This window comes from Ramularia collo-cygni (genome assembly GCF_900074925.1).
Source record: "Ramularia collo-cygni strain URUG2 genome assembly, contig: RCC_scaffold03, whole genome shotgun sequence".
Classification (NCBI taxonomy): Eukaryota; Fungi; Ascomycota; class Dothideomycetes; order Mycosphaerellales; family Mycosphaerellaceae; genus Ramularia; species Ramularia collo-cygni.
Window position 1 is genome coordinate 1363709 of NW_019716257.1, and position 21721 is coordinate 1385429.

Genomic DNA, 21721 nt, shown 5'->3' on the forward strand with positions numbered 1-21721 from the left:
CCCCTGTATTGTTGACATGCTCTCCTCTCCGCAAAGCGAGCTGCTGGAGATACGGATAAAGCGTCTACTCATAGGTTGATCGTACCAATCTCAGGGATGATCGCGACTTCCAACTCGAGAAGCTCAACGGAGACAGTGAGGAAGGCTCTTCCCATCGGTTAAAATGACTATTTAAAGTCTTTCTCCCTGCTTTCTTCTCCTCTCCTTCACATCAACATCACGCCCCAACATTACCCAACATTACCCACCCTTCCACATACTTCATCATGTCGGCATGCATCACTGTCGCCTTCAACGACACCTGCCCGCTGGGATTCTTCTGCCCAAACACGGACGCCAATCACCCGCCCCAAGTGTGTCTACCCTCAAGCTTATGCGGGCTCGAACGATTGCATGGCTTCCTGTGTGAGGCCCAAGGAGCGCTGGAACCGCACGTGTGCAACCCGGGTCGCTACTGCCCCATTGGGGGAAAACAGCAGATTCTCTGCCCAATCAACTCATACTGCCCGATCGGTTCTTACGAGCCAATTCCATGCTTGTACGGCTCGATTTGCCCAATCGGATCATCCAAACAGATGTACCCCGTGCCTGCGTACATTACCCTCGCCGTGGACGTGATCCTTTTGATTCATCTGTTGGGGACGATCTACCATCAATGGCGTGCCGCGCGGAAGGAAGACACCAATACCAAAATCCAATCGACAGACGGTGCAATGGAGCTGGATCAAATCCTCATACCCACATCCGTCACGATCATCGACCGATTCCCACATCCCAGGAGACGTCGTCCCACAGATCAAGCACCTCCCGACGAGTATGAGATGACCCTCCTGCGTTTCATCCGCAGAGCTCGYGTGGAGAGAGGGCTGGATTTCGAATTCGTAACAGCCGAAGGTCGATTCAGTAGACTCGCTCGCGGAAACCTCGTGGGTAYCATCGGACCCGGCAAGACCAAGTTCATCAAGGTTTTGACAGGACAGCAAGAGCCTGCCGACAAGGATGCGAAAGATGCATCCGGTGTCATCGCCATCCGCATCAACGGCCACCGTATCCACCACCCCGGAGCCTTTCGACGTATCATCTCCGTCGTGCCTCGCGAAGGCATCGCGATTCCACATCTCACGGTCCGYGAAAACGTGCTCCATGCCGCACGTATGCGCCTCCCACCAACCTTCTCCTCGAGGGATGTCAACACCTTTGTCGACGCCCTCATCACCTCCTTTGACCTCTACCAAGTGCAGCATTCCCACGTTGGATCCCCTCAGCACCCCGTCATCTCCGACGCCCAACGTCGGCTCGTCGACATCGCCATGGCCCTCGCCGCTGGGCCCACGGCCATGTTCCTGGACGAACCGACAGCGCACATGAATCTCGTCGAGGCGGCAGGTCTGATCCGGTTGTTGAAGATGGTCAGTCAACAGGGCGTCACCATCGGAGTCACGATGAATCAGCCCACTCGAGACATCTGGCAAAACATCTATCTCGGTGCGGTGAGCTCCCATGAACCAGCTGGGTTCCCCTGGGAACCCGCCAAACCGGCCTCGAACTTGGAGATGCACGATCTCAAGGTGGCATCAGGGGGCGGATTCCGGGGACCTTCATGGCTGACGCAGGTGAAGCTTCTCTCGTGGAATGCGCTTCTCCTCGCGTGGCGTGAACCGGGTCCACTCGTCTCGGAGCTGGCTGCGGCCTCTCTTGTAGGGCTGGGGATCGGGCTCTCCATTCGAGCATCCAAGGGCGAATTATTCCGAGGGGCCTTTCACCCACCGTTCGAGGCACTCGGCGCGGCAACCGACTACAGGAGCGCTCCCTCGATGGGACTACTGGGGTCTCTGGCCATTGGGGCGGTTGCTTGCGGCTCCAAAGTACGACTCTTCACGCAAGCTCGATGCGCGCGAGAATTCCAGTCCGGCCAGTCCCGTTCGGCACACTACCTCGTGGAGACGCTGGCCACCATCCCCCGGCTCTGCGTGAGCTCCCTCCACATTGCAGCGCTGGTGTGCGTGCTGGGAACGCCGCGCATGAGCTTCGCGCAGATGTATCTCGCCAATCTCATGCACTTCTGGGGCATCTACGGCCAAGCCGACCTACTAGCCGCGGTGCTCCCCAAGGGGAGCCGGTGGGCGGCTGTGACCACGCTCATCTTGAGTGTGTTTGGGGCGGTGCAGCCCTGGCCGGCGGTGGTGAAGAGGTATCATTTGGAGTGGTTTTGGCGTTGCTCACCGGCGGCGTGGTACACGGAGGCGTACACGGGCCGGCTCGTGAGCCCTCTCGGTCATCTATATGAACTGAACCTTGCCAAGGCGGCCATGGGGTACGAGCTTGATCAGTACGGCCTAGATATCGCGATGATGTTTGTAATTGGAGTGGTGTACCGGATTTTGGCGTGGGTGGGCAGCCGGCGCTCGTGGGGAAATAACAAGTAGTTGTGTTTTCTTGATAAATTGACATGGTTTGACGTTTCCACTTGTGATGTGTGTTTGCAAGTAGGCTGGAGACCATTGGAGGGTTCTAGCGGTGCTTTGAGATGGGGAGTGGAATGGAGAGAGGGTTGAATTGAAAAAAGGCGATTACTGGAAAGTTGATGAAAGGAAGGAACCGGGTGATTGCGGACCGAGCTGTCGATATGAGAAGATCATAAAAAAAAAACCGCGCCCTTAACTGCCCTCTCCGTTGAAAAACGGGGCACTCTGCTAGTAATAAAGGTTCTAGTAAGTCCAGAGTTGTCGTCTACTTTATAGAGAGCAACGCCTACTCAGTTCTATGCTCCAATTCAACAACAGTACAGCAACTCCATTTTGCTGTGAGTCACTCAGCTGCTTTCCAAGACGCAACACCAACGCAAAGTTCGGAGGGCTGCGCTTGCTTGACAATGAGAACAGCCCAGTCAGTCGCAACTCTGCCGCGATTGGGTGCTCCTGGATGCCATGGATATTGTGATTGCGTGGAAAGAACGCGTCTCTCCACACCGCCGACCGAACAACAACGAGAAGGAAGGAAGGACTGGACAATCAATCTCCAGCTGCTTGCTGTGCTGTGCTGTTCGATTTCGTCAGTATCAGTATCGACAATCGGGTGGTTTTTGTCTGAGTCGTTTGTGAATTTATCGCGACGCGACGTGGAGGATCGATCWATGATGAGGCTAGACTGTAGAGAATGAACGAAGATGGATGGCTGTTACCCGAGGTTCGAGATATTATAAAGATGACTGAGGAGGGTGTTTTGTTTTGCCTCGATGAAGAATTTTAGAATAAGGTAGGAATTCCGATGGAGAAATATTAAATAAATACAAGGCTGGATGAATGAGTAAGGTACATACATGTGACAAGCGGTTCGTTTGTCTGTTCTTGAAGTGCCTTTCACACGATAAGGATGATAAGGATGATGAGGATGATATCCCGATAGATAACTACCTTAAGGGAGGCACTGTAAGGTAACACGAAGGTAACGTGATGGTAGGGTTGATGTTAGCGAGATAGAAGATCAGCAGACGCGATCGGCATCCATCGACGTCAATTGGAGATTAGCGTCAGGTACGATACGCGAAGAAATTCCCAGGGGCGTCTTTCAGGCACGTGTGTCTCAGGAACAAGCGTGGTTCAACGCGTGTGTTCGCATGATGCATGTTATGTATGTGTCGCCGTTGAACATTTTGGACGTTGGTCCGAACTACCTATGCGAGGGATGGAAGACATCGTTCTAGTACAGTCAGGTAAAGCCATGCACACACAGGACGGGAATTGATCATGGACGGGAATTGTACGAGAATCCCTGAAACCATGGGGGGCACTCCACTAGTCCCCTTTCAAAGCGGTTAAGGTTGGCTTTGGGTTTAGGTCAGGGACGTCCTTTCAGCCAACGACGAGGCGCCGACGACGATGCAGAGTTTCATCATCCCATCCCATCGCAAGCAAGGCGACGTCGACGTCGAGCGGGTTGGACTTGCTCCTCTCCTTCTGCTTCTTCCCCTCCATCATCATCATCCTCTGTCTCTTGTTGGAGATTGTCACTCTTTGATCCGCTGCATACATGCTCTCCCTCTCGTTTTGAGCGTGTTACGCCCGACTGTCTTTTCCCATCCATCTCATCGCTCACTCTTTTGAACAGGAATTATCTATACATCGTGCCGGACGCGATTCCACCCCTCCCTCCCTCTTAGCTCATTCGTTCCTTCCTTCCAGCATCACCATGTTTTCCTTCCACACCCGCGCGCGATCGCTCATCCCGGTCTCGGCCATTACCGATTACCACCTCAAGAGCGAGGCCTACATTGAAGAGGTGGAGGATGTCGAGGAGGATGTGGAGGAGCAAGGTCGGCAACACACGTGCCAATATATCCTCATCGGCCTGCTCTTCCTTGCCGACGCCATGATGCAATCCTCTCTCTCCTCCTCGGTCGATGCCCTCCTCCCCACAAACTCCAGCTGCGTGACGATGGAATCCTCCTTTCTGCGCAGCATCATGCAGTGCGCCTATTACTTGGGAGCCTCGACCGGATTGGTATGGGGAATGGCGGCAGATAGCATGGGACGGAGACGAGTGGCGTTGATTTCATTGTGGGGATCGTTGATTTGTTGCTTTTCCATGGCCTTTGCCACCACTTTTGCGGCCTTTGCGGGCTTGAGATATGTGGCCGGAGTGTTTGGCTCGGCGGGTCCCATAGCTGCTCTGGCGCTGTTGGCCGATTTGACGCATGCGAGCAAGCAAAGGACCTGGCTGGTTGCTCGTCTGCCTCTTGTCGTGGTCGTTGGTGGACAGGTGGGTCCCCTTCTGTCCGCAGCCATCACCCATTTTGCGCAGCGTCATTTCCACGCCGTCTTGACCGACTATCCGGCATTGGGTGAGTGAAATGTCCTTCCGTTGGTGATGATGTCTGTCCATCGCTAATCTCTTTCTTTCCCCAGGAGGCCAAACGGCGTGTGGACTGGTCGTGCTCCTCATCACCATTGCCGAAGGTCTGCTCCTCCGAGAAACCCTCCCCACCTTGAAATCCACCCGTGAAGAAGAGGACTCGATCGATTGTGAGAAGGCGGCTTTTCTCGGCCAATCGCACTCCAACAACAGCCAGGACTCCCTCGCCATCAGCATCGTCGACGCCCTCCATGATGACGCGCCTTCGACCTCGCCCCTGCCATCCCACATCACCATCTCCCAACTCCTCACCGCTCCTTCCGTCCTCATCCTCCTGGCTTCCTTCTCCGCCCTGTCCCTCCACTCCTCCACCTTTGACCTCCTCCTTCCCCACCTGGGCCAGCATGCCACCCAAGACATTGGTCTGGGTCTTCCCTGCGCACTCCTCCAACCCGTTATGCTCGTCGTCAAGGTCGTCGCTGCTGCAAGCATGCTCTGCATCCCCGCCCTCGTCGACAAAATCGGTCTGATGAGGTTATATCGCACCATTTCCCTCACCTTCCCCGCCCTCTACATCCTCCTCCCCATCATCGCTCTGGCAACGGCCGGCTGTGGGGAGTCGGATGTCTTGGCGGGAGCATTCAGCACCTTGGCCACCTTACTGAAGACGACCCTCACCAGCGCTGCCCAAGTGCTGGTCCTCCTCCTCGCCCTCTCCATGGCCCCCGACGCTTCATCCACGGGCACTCTGATTGGAGTCATTTCCATTGCCGAAATGTTCAAGGCGTTGGCCGTGGGAATTGCCGGCGTGAGCTACTTCCTCTCCGATGATTATTCCATGTGGATGGTGAATGGTGCGTTGTGGACTGCTCTGGCTGTAATTGCTTCTCTCGGAGCCTTGATCACCCGGAGATTGCGAGAGACGACGCGTGTGGGAACGGATCTCCCGGAAGAGTGTTTGGTGTGGCAAGGCATGTTTGATGTGGATAGTGAAGATGAAGCGGGATTTTAAAAATAAACCCCCTCCATCCAAATTTGATGGAAGATGAAGGAGGAGATGGAAGAAGAAGAACAAACGTTGCCCCAAAAAAGCAATGGAATGAATACGTCACAAAAAGAACCCCGTCCGTACATAGCAACGTCCGAAACGCTTTTACTTTTCTTGTCATCACAATTTAGCCCCTCCTCCTCGATCCACCACATCCACATCCACATGCACCTCATCCAAAACCCGCAACATCCTCTCCCTCCACCGCCCCACCAATCCTTGATCCATGATACTAGAATCCACACTCACGGTCCCGAAAATCCCGCCCTCACTTCCCCCAGCTCCCACGAGAAATTCCCCTTCTCGAGCCCGGACACTCGCTGTGAGATCTCTGAAATCCACCACCATCAACTTATCATCATCATGATGCTTGTTATTATCTTGATGATGATGATGATGGTGGCCCCTACGAATCAATCGATCTCGAAGTCCCACTGATGAAACTCCACAGGTTTGAGAAGTGGGATTTTGACGTGCTGGATAGATTCCTTGAGGAGGGGATGGCGGTGAGGAGGAGGAGGATGATGATGTGTGTTGTTTTTGTTGTAAGAAACCAGGAACGCGTTCTAGGGAATAAAGATATTGATTCGCGAGGACTAGACCTGCTGCTCGGGAATTGAGATTGTGAGTTCTTGCTGTTACTTCTTCTGGTCCTTGATGATGAGGAGGAGGAGGATTATTGGGTCGTTTTTGATAGGATTGTAATTGCCTGTGAGCCTGGCGGATTAAAAGCCGTAGACGTCCTTGTACTGGGAGGTGGGAGGGAAGGAAGGGGAGGGAGATTCCATCGCTGAAGGCTATATTTTATCATTGTTGTTAGTTTCCTCCCTTCTACATGAGGGAAAGGGGGATGGATAAATATTCATGACATACCCAACATACAACAATCCGGATCAGTATAATGATTAAAAAACGCCCTTGGATTCAACGGAAAGCCCGTAATGAAAGCCTTTCTTTCCTGCAGAGGAATTTCCGGATGGAGATGTTCGTGGAATTCCATCATGGTTAATGCCACTAGAGCGAAAATTCCCGCGCCGATACTCGCGTGCACGGATTTACAGATTCGATGGAGATTTTCTGCTGCGGGGATGTGGAAGGTTGTGGGGTTGGTGGTATTTGGGGGGGAGGTGGTGTAATTTAGGACCTTGGAGTAGATGGGTGAGAAGGATGTGTCATTTCTTCTTCTGCCTTGAGGAAGACGGAGAGGGTTGGAGAAGCCTTCAGGAAGGGGTTTACGGACGTGGCGGAGGATGCGAGTTATAGTCCAGAACCAGCGTTGTCGGGCGCGGTTTCCGGGGTGGATGGGTGGGTAGAGGGCTTCTTGGGGTAAAGGGGCTCGGGTTTGGATGCTGGACGGTTGGATGTATTCGTGGATTTGACGCTGGAGAGTCTCTGGGGTTTGGTTGAGGCGGGTGATGAAATCTCGCATCCAGACGTAGGAGGATAGGCCGTCCCAGATCATGTGTCCTGTGAGGTAATATTAGTCAATCAGTCAATCAATCAATCAATCGAGATGTCAGTATGTTGGTTATCAGCTAGGAGATACATACCTCCAACAAACAACACCTTCAACACCCCCCCCTCCCCTCCATTTTCTTKCCCCAAAGGCAGCACAAAAACTTTAGCCAACGCCACCTCGGGATCCACTACTCTCCCTCCATTCTGACAATGCATATAAAACTCCTCAGCATCCACTTTTTCATAAAAATCCTCCAAAAACACCAATTGCTTCTCAGCCCTCTCCCTAGCTTCCTCAACATCTCTAGGAACATCAATCGTGAAATGTAATCCCTCGGGCGCCACACTTTTTTCTACATCATCATCATCCTCTTCATCATCTTCTTCTTCATCATTCTTTTTTCGCACAGTCCTAGCCTGCAAAAGAAGATGTTGACATCGCAACGTAGTCCAAGCTAATAAAATCCTCTGTCGGAATTCCTTTGGGGAGATTTGGCGGGTTTGAAAGGCGAGGGTTAGGAGACAGTTCATATCTGCTCTTCCTTCGAAATGTCTGTCATTCATAATTAATTTCCTATCAATCAGCATGAAATTCCTCTCCTCTCATAAAGATGCCCAAAAGATGAAAACCAAAAAAAGAAGCATTAAATACTCCATCTCTTTCGCGAGAAGGAAGTAAAAAAGAAGAAGAAATATCACATACCTCCCATCAGTATCAAAAGCATATTCCACCAATCCAATCGCTCGGGAAAATTTCATCCCACTTTCCCCATCATCATTACTCGTCGTCGTCGTCGTCGTCGTGGAGGAAGAAGAGGGTCGCCAGGTATATGCCTCTGCATTTCCATATTGACGAAGCCATTTCGGCTGGGGAGAAAAAGCTATGGAGTTCATCGATAACAACAATTTCCTCCAATTTTTTTTTGGTGTGTGTGTGTGTTATTTGTCTGGGGGAGTAAAGAAAATTGGTAACAAGAACAATAATCAAATGATGATGTTTATCGAGAGAAATACAGCCTAGCCAAGCAAAGCGGGCGGTGATGGATAGCTTTGCGAACTCCGCTTGTGTGCTTCGTAGGAGGTAGGTACTTACTTACCTATACAATCAATTAGCCTAAATCAAACCGGTAGAAAACGAAACATGAACGAGAAAGCACACGATGAGGAGTTTTGAAAGGCCCTGGATAAAAAATAAAAAGTGCGTTTTTCCACAAAACAAGTCGACAGTCCAAATTCAGGACAACAAAACATCGACGGGTATCTCAAAAACAAATTTCAACCAAAATAAGAAACCCCCCCTCCCCTCAGTCTGGTCTCTCCCTCAGTCCCTCTCTCTCTATCCAACATCAATATCAATTCCACTCCTCAGGAGGTGTCCTCCCCCCACCACTACTTCCACTCCCACTACTCCCACCCCCAACATATGCCCGGTCAACAGCCCAAATCCACTCCCCCCTCTCCTTATCATTCCTCGTGGCAAACAGCCAAGCTTTGGTCGAATACACCGCCCACACCTCCATGCGCACATTCGGCCGCTGCAACAACTTTGCAATCTCGGGCTCATGATCGATTCGGGAATTCGTGAGATTGATCGCATTCACCTCGTCTCCCTCTTTGCTGTACAGGTGCAGAAAGGGGCGTCGGAGTTCCACATAGGTTCGAATCCAATGCGCACCTGCCGCGTCGGGACAGAGGAGCCAGCCGCCTTTGAGGACCGTGGGGGATTTGACGTGCGTTTCCACCACCGCTGCTAGAGGCACGGGTTCGCTGGGTTCGCTGTTCGAGGATTCTCTTTTCTTGGAGGAAGAGGCAAAGGCGGCGCCACGTTCCGGGGAGTCGGTGTTGGAGTGTAGGAGCATGTTCTCGCCTACTGAAGGACTGGTCTGCCACAACTCCACAACCTTCTTGATGAGTGCTTGCTGGTCTTCGGTGAAGGTTTCATTCTCCGCTCTCTGTGCTTGGACAGGTGGGGATAGAGCTCCAAAGCTGAGAACACCACGCGCGGATTCAATCTCTGCTATGCGTCGTTGTCGTTTTCGTAAATCCATGTAATCTCTGATCAAAGACACACTTCGAGGTGCCCAACTCGACAAAATCTCCTCGCCGGAAATGTAATCGCCCGTGGTATCCATCCGCCAGAGGTCGCCAGCTCGTTTGGCTGCACTAGGTTTAAGCGTTACGGCATAGTTGTTTGCGGTGGAGTGGACGACTCGTTGGTTGTAGAAGAATTGCCCCAGTAAGGAATTCTGTCGGAACCACGTTCGAGGTCGAGTTTGAACGGCAACATCAAAGCTAAACTTCATCGGATGTGTCACTCGAGGTGAGTGAATCTGCCACTTGAACGAGAGTTGAACCCGATACTTATCCAACGTGGGTCGATCCAGAAGTTGGGAATGATGAKCACTGGAATCCCATTGCCCGGTGATCTTGACGTGAGTGGTGCCATCCGAGTTCTTGCGAATCACAGGAGGCGATACCAGTGACAGGAGAACATCCGACTGGTTGCTGTCGGCGTCGGAAACTTTGCCTTCACTATCCAGCAGACGGATCTGGCCAGCTTGAAATCGGTCAATCTCTTTCCACGGCATGTCATCCCCGGAAGTGTGTACCAAGCTCAGCACAACTCGTCTTTGCAATCCCTGATGGAGTTGGTAAGAACCTTGATCTAGGGTGTCGTTTTGAACCACCTCTACCGGTTGGTAGGTGCCGTCTTCACTAATCTCCAGGATGTGCACGCGCGCAAACACGTCATGTCGTTCGGCAGAATAGTACTCGTGCTCCGCTATCCGCGCACGAAGACGTTGATTGCGTGGTTTGATGTTCGCGGCGACGGATGCGTCCCGCATGTCATCCCAACTAAGAAGCTTGTCGAGATGCATAGTAGTCACCTTGGCGAATATGCTGACCCTCAAACTAGCATCTTGAGGGGCTGACAGCGGCAGGCTCATACTGTGCACACTTTCGAATCGTACAGCCGTCTCACCAAATCCAGCTATGAGGGATGTTGTCGTGGCACCCCCTTCTCCTGATATGCCGGGGATGAACAGCTGGGCGTGGACGTTAGTACCCTCTCGCTCGGCGAACCCAATCAGTTCATGCATCACTACGTTGAATTTCAAGGTGCTGTTGGGAGCTTCGGCAGAGCTGGGTTCCAGGGATAGGTGTACCACCCCGACAATGCTGCACGTATACGGTGAATAGACGTCCAGTGTGAAATCTTGGACCCTACACTCAAATACGGCAGCCAGCGGGATATCGGCATCTCCCACACGAGTGTACTCCGGCATGCAGTCCTCTTCGAATGGATTCCCCACGTTGAAATGTTGCATGTACTCGGGTCGGTCAATATACTGGACCATCTGCCGCATGGCCTTGACTCGTCTATGCAGCTTTGCAACGGACCAGAGATGGATGACGGAATGTGCAAAGTCAATGACCCGGATTGCGAGGCACGGTTTGGGGTCATCCTCAAGGCTGGGATCGTTGCCATCTTCGGCTGACACTCCATTCAAGGCGAGGTCATAAGAGGATGCGAATATGTGACCAGCATCCACGACAGTGAATTGGAAAACGACACTGCGTTCCATCTGTTGGCTGATCACCTGAGCTTCTTTCAACGTTGCAGCGTTCTTCAGCACACCCGCCGCCATGGCGACATATCTGTGCTGTCTCCAGTGCTGTAGCACCTGCTTCGCAAAGTAAACCTCGCGATCGCTAAGCGCAAGCTTGCCGTGACTTTTTCGTCGCGGCTTGGGTGGTTTCCTCAACTCTGCAATCTGCTTGTCGAAAACAGACTTTTGCTCCATGAGTTGTTTCTGCATCTGCTCCTTCATCTCCTGGAGAGAGGCCTCCATCTTGACCTTTTCTGTTCGTAATACATCAATCTCAACGCTGCCTTCTTCGGCGTTGTGGAGTCGTTCTGAGAATTCTTCCTTTTTCGTATCAAGCTGGTCTTGCATTTCATCTCTGGTCTGCTTCAATCGATCTTCATCTTCTGAATGCTGTRGGGTTGAGGGTATCGTAAGGGCCGTGTCCAGGCTGAAGTTATCCAGGGTGCCGTTGCTGAGGTACTTCTCCCGGACGGGGTGAGATGAGATGGATTCACTGTCCGTGTCCCCGGCGATACTGTCGAATAGTTTGCCCTCGGGCCGTCCTTTCCGTACTGCGCGAACACGTTGCAAGTCCTCGAACAGCACGTCCAGCTGATCATCAGTCAAGTCGGACATTTTCTGATCAGGCCCAAGAGTGGATGAAACAGCCTCGCGACGGGCAAAAGCCCAGTCACTATCACGTCCACCAGTACGCCACGGTGCGGGGGATTCTGCGCCTGGACTTCCCACATCAGTATCAAGATCTGACATTGCCCGACTGACGCTGCTGTCTGTTCGTTCATGTCCCGGAGGTGGAGGTCGTGAAGGAGAATCTAATTGATCCGCAGTGACAGAGTATCTCAACAGACTGCCTTGCTCTGCTCGTTCTTCACGCGCTTCCTGGGGGTGGTTGAAGCGGAAGATRTGAAAGTCACCAAGTATCACACGATAACCCGATCTCAGTCTCCTCGGCGCTTCGATCCGTACGCCATTGACCATGATTGCGGCGCCATCCTTGGGAACGACCGTCACCACACCGTCCACGTTCTCAAAAGTACAGTGGTCGTGTAGGATTTTGGATCCATTCAGTCGAATGTCAACCGCAGCCTGGGTGTGGTCTACAGCTGGGGTCTCGCCTTCCACATTGACTGAATTTGTCTCGACATTCCCAACAGTGGTAGTACCCGGCTTGAGGTTGTATACCAGGCATTCCGCAAGCAACGGGTCGTCGCTGAGATTGACCAAATGAGGCATTTTCTTCGGTGTGGTGAGTCCGACGAATCCCTTCTCGATGCTGATACCAAGCTCTTCCAGTGCAGACTCGCGCTCTTTGTGGATCTGCTCCGTCTTGGTGAGCTTCTCCTCCCACGTCTGGTTCAGGTCTGAATACAACTTCTCCGACTGCGAGAGCTGCTCTGCGATTTCCGCCTTGGAGACCTTCTTGATGGTTCCATCCGGCTGCGTTATGCTCACAATCTGCTTCTCCAGCGGCGTATCGGCGCTGTACTGTTCCTCGGCGATGGATCCACCCGTGCTGAGTTTGGAGCGCAGTTGAGCCAGCTCTTCCTTGAGTTCGCGAATCATGCGGGCGTTGGGATCTTCGTTGACCACCGCGTGGTTCTTGATACGTTTTGCAGAATCGGCATATCGGAGGGTGGAAAGGGTCTCGTCAAAGTTGATGTCGGCGGGTGAGATGGCAGCAATCATGGCGGTGAGACTGTTTCCCCCCAGACTGTCCTTCAGCAGCCATGTCAAGACCGAGTCTCGGTAGGGAACCTGCATGCCCTTTTTGGGTTTGGCAGTGGTGCTAATGTCCGCCAACGCAGCAATGACACGACCCAGGGTGGACAGCGAACGATTGATCTCGGCACCCTCCTTCAACCYCGCACCCGTKGCACCTGTACTGGTGGCACGCTCGGAACCGGCCAAATCCACCAGACTGATCTTGGCCACCTTTTCCGTGTCCATGTTCGTCTCCACATCGTGTCGCTTTTGCGTGAGGGTGAGGGTGAAGACGGCGTGGGATCGTGACGAGGTTTCGTTCATGTTGGTTGCGGCGACCGTCCGGGCCTTGTTGCCCTCGTCCATGAGGTTGTCGATTTCCGCGAAGCTCCGTACGACCAGCTTGGCCAGGTCCTCGACGTAGGGACCGGTGGAGGGATGCTCGCGCACCTTGAGATTGCCCTTGGTGCTGGGGTTGAGCAAATCGCGGACTCGCTCGTTGTAGATTTCCAGATATGACACCTCGACCGTCACGGCCATGTTCTTGTCGGCCGTCTGGACGGCCTCGATCCGCTCAAACATGTTGCGACAGATGCGTGGAATGACACCCTCCTCATCGCCATAGCCCATCATGCTGTAACTCTTGCCCGATCCCGTCTGTCCGTAGGCGAAGATGCAATTGTTGTATCCCTGAAAGGCATTGTCGAGCAGCGGCCGTCCCAGGTCGGTGAAGAGATCCTCCTGCACGGCAAAGTGCTGGTCCTTTTTATCGAAAGACCAATATGATTTATCGAAAGCAAACGTCTTGCTACCCTCCAGCGCCGCTTTCCCGCCTGCTTTCTTGCCATCGGGAGCTGGCGGCGTGAGGACCGTTTGCGTGCCCTTCATCGACACAATACATTTTGCGTTGCGTCCAACCTCGCGGCTGTTGAAGGGGCGCACGCGCACGACGACCTTGACTGGGAGGCATGTTGGTTAGACTTGTACATGAGGGATTCCACCGAGACCTGACATACTGTTTCCGCCGCCCGACGCCATGATGGTGGTGGGAATGGGGGAAATCTAGGGTCGTCGCAGTCGCATGCGGGTTGTTGGAGAGCCGCCTACTGGCGGATCGAGCGTTGGTGGACTGCCGTGTGGGTGGGGGAGATGGTGCAAGTTGTTACTTTACAATTATCGGAGACGCGTTCGAAGCCGCATGACATAATTTTAGAACCAAAAGTAAAGTAGGTACATGGCATGGAGTCAAGGTACATGGGGGATCTCCTTGGATGAATGCTTCTACCATCGATATTATTCTCCGGTCCCTCTTCTGCGTTGTCGCATCATGTCAAACTGTTGATGATATACTCACTCTGGTCAGCCGACTAGAATGTCCATCAGATTGGATCATTCGGCGTCTCCTGAGCTCTCAGGTACAAGACACCTCCAGACAAGCTTCATCGCATCCAGCGTCCACCAGATCCCGTTGGTTACCCCGAACTTTGAATCCCAGTCTAATCGAATTCGTCCACAAATTCTCCTGCCAGACTCGCAGTCATAGTCCGTCCAATCACATCAACACATATACTTTACTGCTGTTGTGCAAGACATCACATGGCAGAGGAAGAAAACATGTGGCGGCCGCCTGTGAATCGGCTGATGAAGACTCTGGACCGAGCATTCTTCCAAAGCACCATCAATATAAAAGCCGCGAGAGTTTTCGACAACAAAAATATCTTCAAAATCCGAACGGCACTTGAACGCAGCAAGGATGTCCTCGTTCAGGAGCGAATTGGCAGCGTCCATCCAGATCCCGATACCGACCTGGCCAAAACTGGAAGGAAATGCATCTTGCTCAGACCCGAAGTAAGGATATCAGACGATGCAGRATCTACAAGTACTCCCTGGCCACACTCCACCACCCTCTCAGAACTCATCAAAGATGAGCTCGTCACCGTCATCCCCTACCAGCTCCAGCTCGACTACGACTACTGGACCTACCATGATATCATGTCCGCAATCCTCCCCGAAGACGAACAAGGCGAGATTCCCTCCGGTTTCTCCCAAGTAGGCCATGTAGCCCATCTCAACCTCCGCGACGAATACCTCAAACACAAACACATTATCGCCGAAATCATCATGGACAAGAACCCCGGTGTCAAGACTGTCATCAACAAAATCGATGATGTCGGCGAGGAGAGCGAATTCCGAACGTTCAAATATGAAGTCCTGGCGGGTCCAGATGATCTCAATGTCATGATTTCCGAAGAAGGCTGCAATTTCAAATTCGACTACAGCAAAGTGTACTGGAATAGCAGACTCAACACCGAGCATCGCCGACTAGTCGCGACATTCAAAGAAGGCGAAGCAGTCTGCGATGTCATGGCGGGAATCGGCCCCTTTGCAGTACCTGCAGGAAAGAAGAAGATTTTCGTCTGGGCAAACGATCTCAACCCCGACAGTTACGAGAGCCTCCAAGACGCCATTAAGCGGAACAAGGTCGCGGATTTCGTACGACCGTTCAACGAGGATGGTCGAACGTTCATTCGCACCGCCGTCGCTGAGTTGGCCGAACAAGATCGAACAGTAGAAGTCACCAAGAAATCCTCACGAAAAGATCCCGCTGCGAAACCTGCAGTCCTGCAAACTCTCCGACAACCACGCACCTTTTCCCATTTCGTACTCAATCTCCCCGCGTCTGCCATAAGCTTCCTCCCAAGTTTCGTCGGCATGTTCCCAGAATCCGTTCGGAAGAACTTGGGTGACGAGATTCGAATGCCGCTCATTCATGTCTACTGCTTCAGCACAAAGAGTGATGATAATGTTGAGGAAGGGATCAAGATTTGCGAGGAAATTAGCAGGCAAATACAGTATGAGATGAAGCCTGGGAAAATCGAAGATGGGGGTGTGGAGATTTATGATGTGAGAGATGTAGCACCGAAGAAGAGGATGTTTTGTGCGAGTTTTAGACTACCAGAGGAGGTTGCTACGAGGACGGTTGAATGAATATGATGTTGAGCTAGCACCGGGCTGAGGAGTGAGCAGGCCATTGCACCTTTGTTACTTCCGGCGAGTAATGGCCATCATGTCCATTCGCCACCGAGTAGTCGAGTAGAAGGATTGCACGGAATGGACGAAATTTCGCATAACAAGCCCATCACCAACTCTCTTGCTTGCTTGCACAGATGGATATATGAGTAGATGAATAGGTGATATGCTTGCTTTTTGATACTGAGGATGATGTCGCTCATTTGTTTTGAGACGGCCCGCGACCTCGGCATTTCTTTGTACGCCAGACGAATTCTTATGATGTCGTTGACTTTATATACAATTTGATTGGCTGATCGGGTGCTAGCGACGCGATCGCCTCCGACCTCGATTCAACTTCGACTTCGACTTGCCTTCGATCTGAAGACGACGGGAGCACGACCACCACACACTTGCCTTTACATTCTCCCCTCTCTCTCTTCATCTCTCTCGCAAACATGTTGTCCTCAAGTCTGAGGCAGTTTGCTGGACGCGCCTCATCGGTGCGCTCCTTCTCATCCACTGCACGAGTCAATCGCATCATCACCAACAGCCAGCCGCTGCGAGCAACGCACGCCTCGGGCTCCATTTCCAGCAAGTACCCCGTCATCGACCACGAATACGATGCCCTCGTCGTCGGCGCAGGAGGTGCGGGTCTCCGCGCGGCCTTTGGATTGGCCGAGGCGGGATTCAACACGGCCTGTATCTCCAAGCTGTTCCCCACAAGATCTCACACGGTCGCCGCACAGGGCGGTATCAACGCGGCCCTGGGAAACATGCACGAGGATGACTGGAGATGGCACATGTACGACACAGTCAAGGGAAGTGATTGGCTCGGAGACCAGGACGCCATCCACTACATGACCCGTGAGGCCCCCGCCTCCGTTTACGAGCTCGAGAACTATGGATGTCCCTTTTCCCGCACAGACGACGGCAAGATCTACCAGCGTGCCTTTGGTGGACAGTCCAAGGAGTTTGGCAAGGGTGGACAGGCATACCGCTGCTGTGCCGCCGCCGACAGAACCGGCCACGCCCTCCTTCACACCCTCTACGGCCAGTCCCTCCGACACAACACAAACTACTTCATCGAGTTCTTCGCCATTGATCTGATCATGGAGGACGGCGAGTGCAAGGGTGTCATTGCCTACAACCAGGAAGATGGAACCCTCCACCGCTTCCGCTCCCACCACACCGTCCTCGCCACCGGTGGATACGGCCGCGCTTACTTCTCCTGCACATCCGCACACACCTGCACGGGAGACGGCATGGCCATGGTCGCCCGTGCGGGTCTTCCCAACCAGGATCTCGAGTTCGTCCAGTTCCACCCTACTGGTATCTACGGCGCCGGATGCTTGATTACTGAGGGTTCTCGTGGTGAGGGTGGTTACCTCCTCAACAGCGAGGGTGAGCGATTTATGGAGCGTTACGCACCAACCGCCAAGGATTTGGCATCTCGTGRTGTTGTCAGCCGAAGCATGACCATGGAGATCCGTGAGGGCCGTGGTGTCGGTCCAGACAAGGACCACATCTACCTCCAGCTCTCTCACTTGCCACCAGATGTCCTCCACGAGCGTCTGCCCGGCATCAGTGAGACCGCTTCCATCTTCGCCGGTGTCGACGTCACCAAGCAGCCCATTCCTGTCCTCCCAACTGTCCACTACAACATGGGTGGTATCCCCACCAAGTACACTGGAGAGGTTCTCACTGTTGACGAGAGCGGCAAGGACAAGGTTGTTCCAGGTCTCTTCGCTTGTGGTGAGGCTGCTTGTGTCTCTGTCCACGGTGCCAACCGTCTTGGTGCCAACTCTCTCCTCGATTTGATCGTCTTTGGACGCGCTRTCAGCCACACCATCCGTGATAACTTCTCACCCAACAAGCCACACAAGGAGATTGCTGCCGACACTGGATCAGAGGCCATTTCTGTTGTCGACCACATCCGCAACGCAGACGGTCCCAAGAGCACAAACGAGATCCGAAGCGAGATGCAGAAGGTTATGCAGTCGGATGTTTCCGTTTTCCGAACACAGGAGTCGCTTGACGAGGGTGTTGAGAAGTAAGTTGAATCCAGCTAACAATACACGAGCAAGTACTAACATTATATCAGGATCAACAAGGTCGACCAGATGTTCAACCAGGTCGGCACCAAGGACCGCAGCATGATCTGGAACAGTGATCTTGTCGAGACCCTTGAACTCCGCAACCTCCTGACCTGCGCCGTGCAGACCGCAGAGGCCGCCGCAAACCGCAAGGAATCCCGTGGCGCTCACGCACGTGAAGACTACCCCGACCGTGACGATGAGAACTGGATGAAGCACACACTTACATGGCAGAAGAAGCCTCATACACCTGTTGAACTCGGCTACCGCTCTGTGGTCGCCAACACTCTGGACGAGGCAGAGTGTAAGGCTGTACCGCCATTCAAGAGAACGTACTAGAGAAGCGTTTGTGAGTGTGAGTGTGAGCGAGCAATGCATTTCAAGTAGCGAGGGTGTGAGGTTTCAGCCTGACGATTTTGTAAATATTACCCTAAGAATACATTGAGTCAAGACAAGTCGTCCATCTAGGGCATTATGGTGATGTATGCGTCAGTGAAGTGGAGTGGAGTGAGGATGTTGGAGTCCATTCACTTGGAAATTCGACGCTATTGTAGGACAATAGAACTCTACGCTTCGACACTCCACTCTCACTTGGGCCCAATTCAGGTTGATGATACTGCAGGACGATAGCGACAATATCTCCCCTCAACTGTCTCGAACAGGTCGAATACCTTTTGCGGAACAATGGCCCATCCCACAATGAACTTTTTTTTCCGTCATTGTTTGATGATCCGAATCCTTGGAGTTGACGCATTTGGACATGTCCTTCGTTCCCCACCATCATCACTCGCTCTCTACGATCGCACGCACAAAGCAGAATACAGTCAAGACAAAGCACGCCAGGACCCGCATCAGTCTTGAGCATGACGAGAAACACCGCCGCCCAAATTCTCATACATCCATCCATCCATCCATAGGAACCAACGTTCAGACTCATCCACCCACAAAGTCCATCAAAATGGCAACCAACCCCTACGATTCCGTCTACTCCAAACTCACCTCCGAACTATCCGCCAGGATGTCAGCCAGCCCCTACGATCCGTGGGTCTTCGCCTCACACCTCGCCCGAGCATCCCGGGCCCACGCCTCCTTCAACCCAACATTAACCACTAGCACCAGCACCAGCACCATCACCTCCCAATCAACATTCTCCCCAACGCCTACGGCTTTCAGACAGACCGGCATCATCCCACCCGGATACGAGTGGTTCGACTCTCCTTTGTGGTGGCCTCTCTTGTTGCTCAAACTCCTCTTGTGGCCTTTGATCACGCGCATCTTGGTCTTTCTCATCACCTACGGCTTCTGGATTGGAGTCCCGCTATGGGGAGTCTACAGTCTCTTCATGACCTTCTGGCCCAACTCCCAGCGAGCCGTCTATAACTCCTTGTTCCTTCGGGCATGGAGAGCCCTCCCCGAATGGCAGGCTGTGATGTTCCATCTCAGATACAATTTCGTCTTGGATAGGCTCTGGTATGAATACTACCACCTCTGGAACTTGGCGAGGAGGCACATGGTCCGAGCCTTTTTCATTGGTCTGGCCTTATGGTTCTTCTCCAAGGAATTCTTTAGGAAGGATCGTTTAGATTTGACTGGAAAGGGATTTTGGGTGCCCGGGTACATGGTGGAGAGGAAATTGGATGGAAGCAATTTTCTTGGAACAGATGATAACTTTCTCGGAGATTCCGCGAAGAAGCCGAGGAAAAAGGCAGTTGTGGAGGAAGATTCGTCGGACGTTGTGTGGACTACTGGTTCTGATAATTTTAAGGATGGCGATGATWTGTTCGATTGGGGACGCTTTCACTTTGTCCAGGAGGTAAACACTTTTGACGTACCGGGGGAGGCCGACACCTCTCCAACCACCACCATCACAACTGAGAGCTCCGATGCGGCACCCGCGGACGAAATTCCGATGTTCTACACGAGAGGCTGGGGAGGCCATGTACAGAATGGGCCTTGTGGGGAAGATGGACGGGCGTGGTGCACGTTATGTAGACAGAGACATTCCTGCGGGTTGTAGCGCAGAGTTTGAAATGAGATTTTCAATGTGAATGTTGTGGATTTCGCCCCGTGTGTTTCTCGCAATATGTTTCTCAGAATATGTTTCTCAGATGTTGATGGGTGACTGTGGTAATAGGGAGAGGATTAGAGGGCTGAGGAAGAAGTGCTAACAGGAGAGTGGATTTCCTGGATCCGCCAGGCCATCGCGAAAGGAATCGTTAGGATCGAGTRTGTTCGAGGATATGGCGCGTGCCTTCCTAGCCCTTCTAATCATTTCTATGTTTGGCCATTTTTTGTCTATTCACTCATTGCTACTTTGCTAAGCAAACTAACGCAAGAAGTATATAGGTCCCTCACAGTCGCGATGGAAAACTCACCACTACACAGACACTTCCCCATCATCGTTAAGGGGCCAAATTTTTCAAGGGTGGACTTGCTCCACTCAAGTGAATTCTTCACACCATATGTCGACGCCCGAATGGAAGCCGCACCCCAAGCAGGCTATATCCCAATCATCATGATAAACAACTATAGTAAGAGGGAGGGTATTAGAGGGTTGAGGGATAGGTGCTAATCGGAGAGTAGATTTTTGACAGAGAGATGGCTCAAAGGGCGGATTTCAAGGGTGGACTTGCTCCGCTTGAGTGAATTTTTTATCCCGAGCATATATACATCAACTTCATGGCGGAGAAGATTGCACACGACGCGGCGAAGAAGAGTAACGGCTCCTTCGCCGAGCTGTACCAGTCCGCCCTCCATGCTATCTAGGAGCTGTTCGATCTAATCAAGATGCGACAAGGCTTTGGCGATAGCAACAAGGAATACGTCGACGACTTTCGGGCGTTCTTCGCTAACCTCTACAACCGCGGTCTTCTACTTACTCTAAACAGTAGACCTTGCAATATGCAGACGAAGGAGGCCATTGTATACAGTACTATGGAATGCCACGGTGAGTATCACTGTGGTCCTCTGAATGACGCGGACGACGGAGCTTACATGGCTCCGAACAATACCAACTCGGTCGGTCTGGTATTCTCTCATATCAGTGCGAATGAAGACAGAGTTTGCGAGTCATGCAAACCGTGCGAGAAGCGTCAGAAGACGCAGGGCATTAGCCCCGACTCGGACCTCAAGACAGAGCTCTTGGACGTGGCGGAGATCCAGCGATTGAACGACAGCGACGTGTTCGCTTCCCTAGGTCCAGTCCCGACCGAGCACATCACGGGCACTCGCTTCGACGTGTGCTGCCTCCGCCCTAGCTTCCACTTCCGCCACATTGCGCGACGCAAACGCAAGAGTGAGATTTTTGGTGACTTGAAGAAGATCGAAGTGACCGTTGGGGTTGCTCAGCACAAAGTGACTGTTGGGGTCCTTCTAGGTTTCTGGGACCAGCGGGAGTTCGAGGCGCGAGGATCAAGAATAGCAAAGCATATACCATGATAGAATTGAAGCGATCAAGTAATGTCTATACGCGCAATGTCGTCTTTATCGTGCTGGTGACCAAAGGCTAGATACTCAAATGACTCCATCGGCGTTAACGAACGAGGAGGTGTCTTCTGCTTTCCATCCAATTGTCTCACAAACCTTTCCAAAAAACCATGCCAATGAGGAAGTTCCTAGAGGCTCAATAGTTGACCATCCCTTCGAGAGCGGATTCGCAAAAATATCGACTTGTTGCAGGCGGGAGGGAACTCGACCCGAGGAATGCATTCATCTTCACCCAGGAAACCGCCTTTGTTAACATTGCGTTGGTCCAGCTTTTTCCGCCCGCGCCGGAAACTCTCAAACAAAGCGACTTCATCCCGAAAAGACTCCCAAGCTTCCGAGCCAATTTCATAGCGGGCTGGATACATGAATTCCATCGATAGTTGTGAGAGAGACGATCAGATCGCATCGAATATTCGCCCCAGGTTCTCCCTCCCCGAAGCCAGGGGTAATGAGCAGCGACA

General features: G+C 52.5%; 8 protein-coding genes; 6 read left to right on the forward strand and 2 right to left on the reverse strand.

Annotated features, from left to right (window-relative positions):
• Nucleotides 1-266: 266 nt before the first annotated feature.
• Nucleotides 267-2426, forward strand: RCC_02886 (uncharacterized protein; the record flags this gene model as incomplete). Its single annotated transcript, XM_023768179.1, has 1 exon — nucleotides 267-2426. The coding sequence occupies one exon, from the start codon at nucleotides 267-269 to the stop codon at nucleotides 2424-2426; it is 2160 nt and encodes a 719-aa protein (XP_023623947.1).
• Nucleotides 2427-4188: 1762 nt separating this feature from the next.
• Nucleotides 4189-5863, forward strand: RCC_02887 (uncharacterized protein; the record flags this gene model as incomplete). XM_023768180.1 has 2 exons in its annotated part: nucleotides 4189-4840; nucleotides 4905-5863. The coding sequence occupies 2 exons, from the start codon at nucleotides 4189-4191 to the stop codon at nucleotides 5861-5863; spliced, it is 1611 nt and encodes a 536-aa protein (XP_023623948.1).
• Nucleotides 5864-6019: 156 nt separating this feature from the next.
• On the reverse strand, nucleotides 6020-8251 carry RCC_02888 (uncharacterized protein; the record flags this gene model as incomplete). XM_023768181.1 has 4 exons in its annotated part: nucleotides 6020-6696; nucleotides 6773-7366; nucleotides 7450-7910; nucleotides 8061-8251. The coding sequence occupies 4 exons, from the start codon at nucleotides 8249-8251 to the stop codon at nucleotides 6020-6022; spliced, it is 1923 nt and encodes a 640-aa protein (XP_023623949.1).
• Nucleotides 8252-8709: 458 nt separating this feature from the next.
• Nucleotides 8710-13707, reverse strand: RCC_02889 (probable kinesin family protein; the record flags this gene model as incomplete). XM_023768182.1 has 2 exons in its annotated part: nucleotides 8710-13628; nucleotides 13686-13707. 2 exons carry the CDS (start codon nucleotides 13705-13707, stop codon nucleotides 8710-8712), a joined length of 4941 nt encoding a protein of 1646 aa, XP_023623950.1.
• Nucleotides 13708-14283: 576 nt separating this feature from the next.
• On the forward strand, nucleotides 14284-15657 carry RCC_02890 (related to tRNA (guanine(37)-N1)-methyltransferase; the record flags this gene model as incomplete). Its single annotated transcript, XM_023768183.1, has 1 exon — nucleotides 14284-15657. The coding sequence occupies one exon, from the start codon at nucleotides 14284-14286 to the stop codon at nucleotides 15655-15657; it is 1374 nt and encodes a 457-aa protein (XP_023623951.1).
• Nucleotides 15658-16136: 479 nt separating this feature from the next.
• RCC_02891 (probable succinate dehydrogenase (ubiquinone) flavoprotein precursor, mitochondrial) lies at nucleotides 16137-18113 on the forward strand (the record flags this gene model as incomplete). XM_023768184.1 has 2 exons in its annotated part: nucleotides 16137-17731; nucleotides 17783-18113. The coding sequence occupies 2 exons, from the start codon at nucleotides 16137-16139 to the stop codon at nucleotides 18111-18113; spliced, it is 1926 nt and encodes a 641-aa protein (XP_023623952.1).
• A 619-nt stretch (nucleotides 18114-18732) lies between these two features.
• On the forward strand, nucleotides 18733-19791 carry RCC_02892 (uncharacterized protein; the record flags this gene model as incomplete). Its single annotated transcript, XM_023768185.1, has 1 exon — nucleotides 18733-19791. The coding sequence occupies one exon, from the start codon at nucleotides 18733-18735 to the stop codon at nucleotides 19789-19791; it is 1059 nt and encodes a 352-aa protein (XP_023623953.1).
• A 770-nt stretch (nucleotides 19792-20561) lies between these two features.
• Nucleotides 20562-21212, forward strand: RCC_02893 (uncharacterized protein; the record flags this gene model as incomplete). The annotated part of the gene is made up of 1 exon (XM_023768186.1): nucleotides 20562-21212. One exon carries the CDS (start codon nucleotides 20562-20564, stop codon nucleotides 21210-21212), a length of 651 nt encoding a protein of 216 aa, XP_023623954.1.
• Nucleotides 21213-21721: the final 509 nt, after the last annotated feature.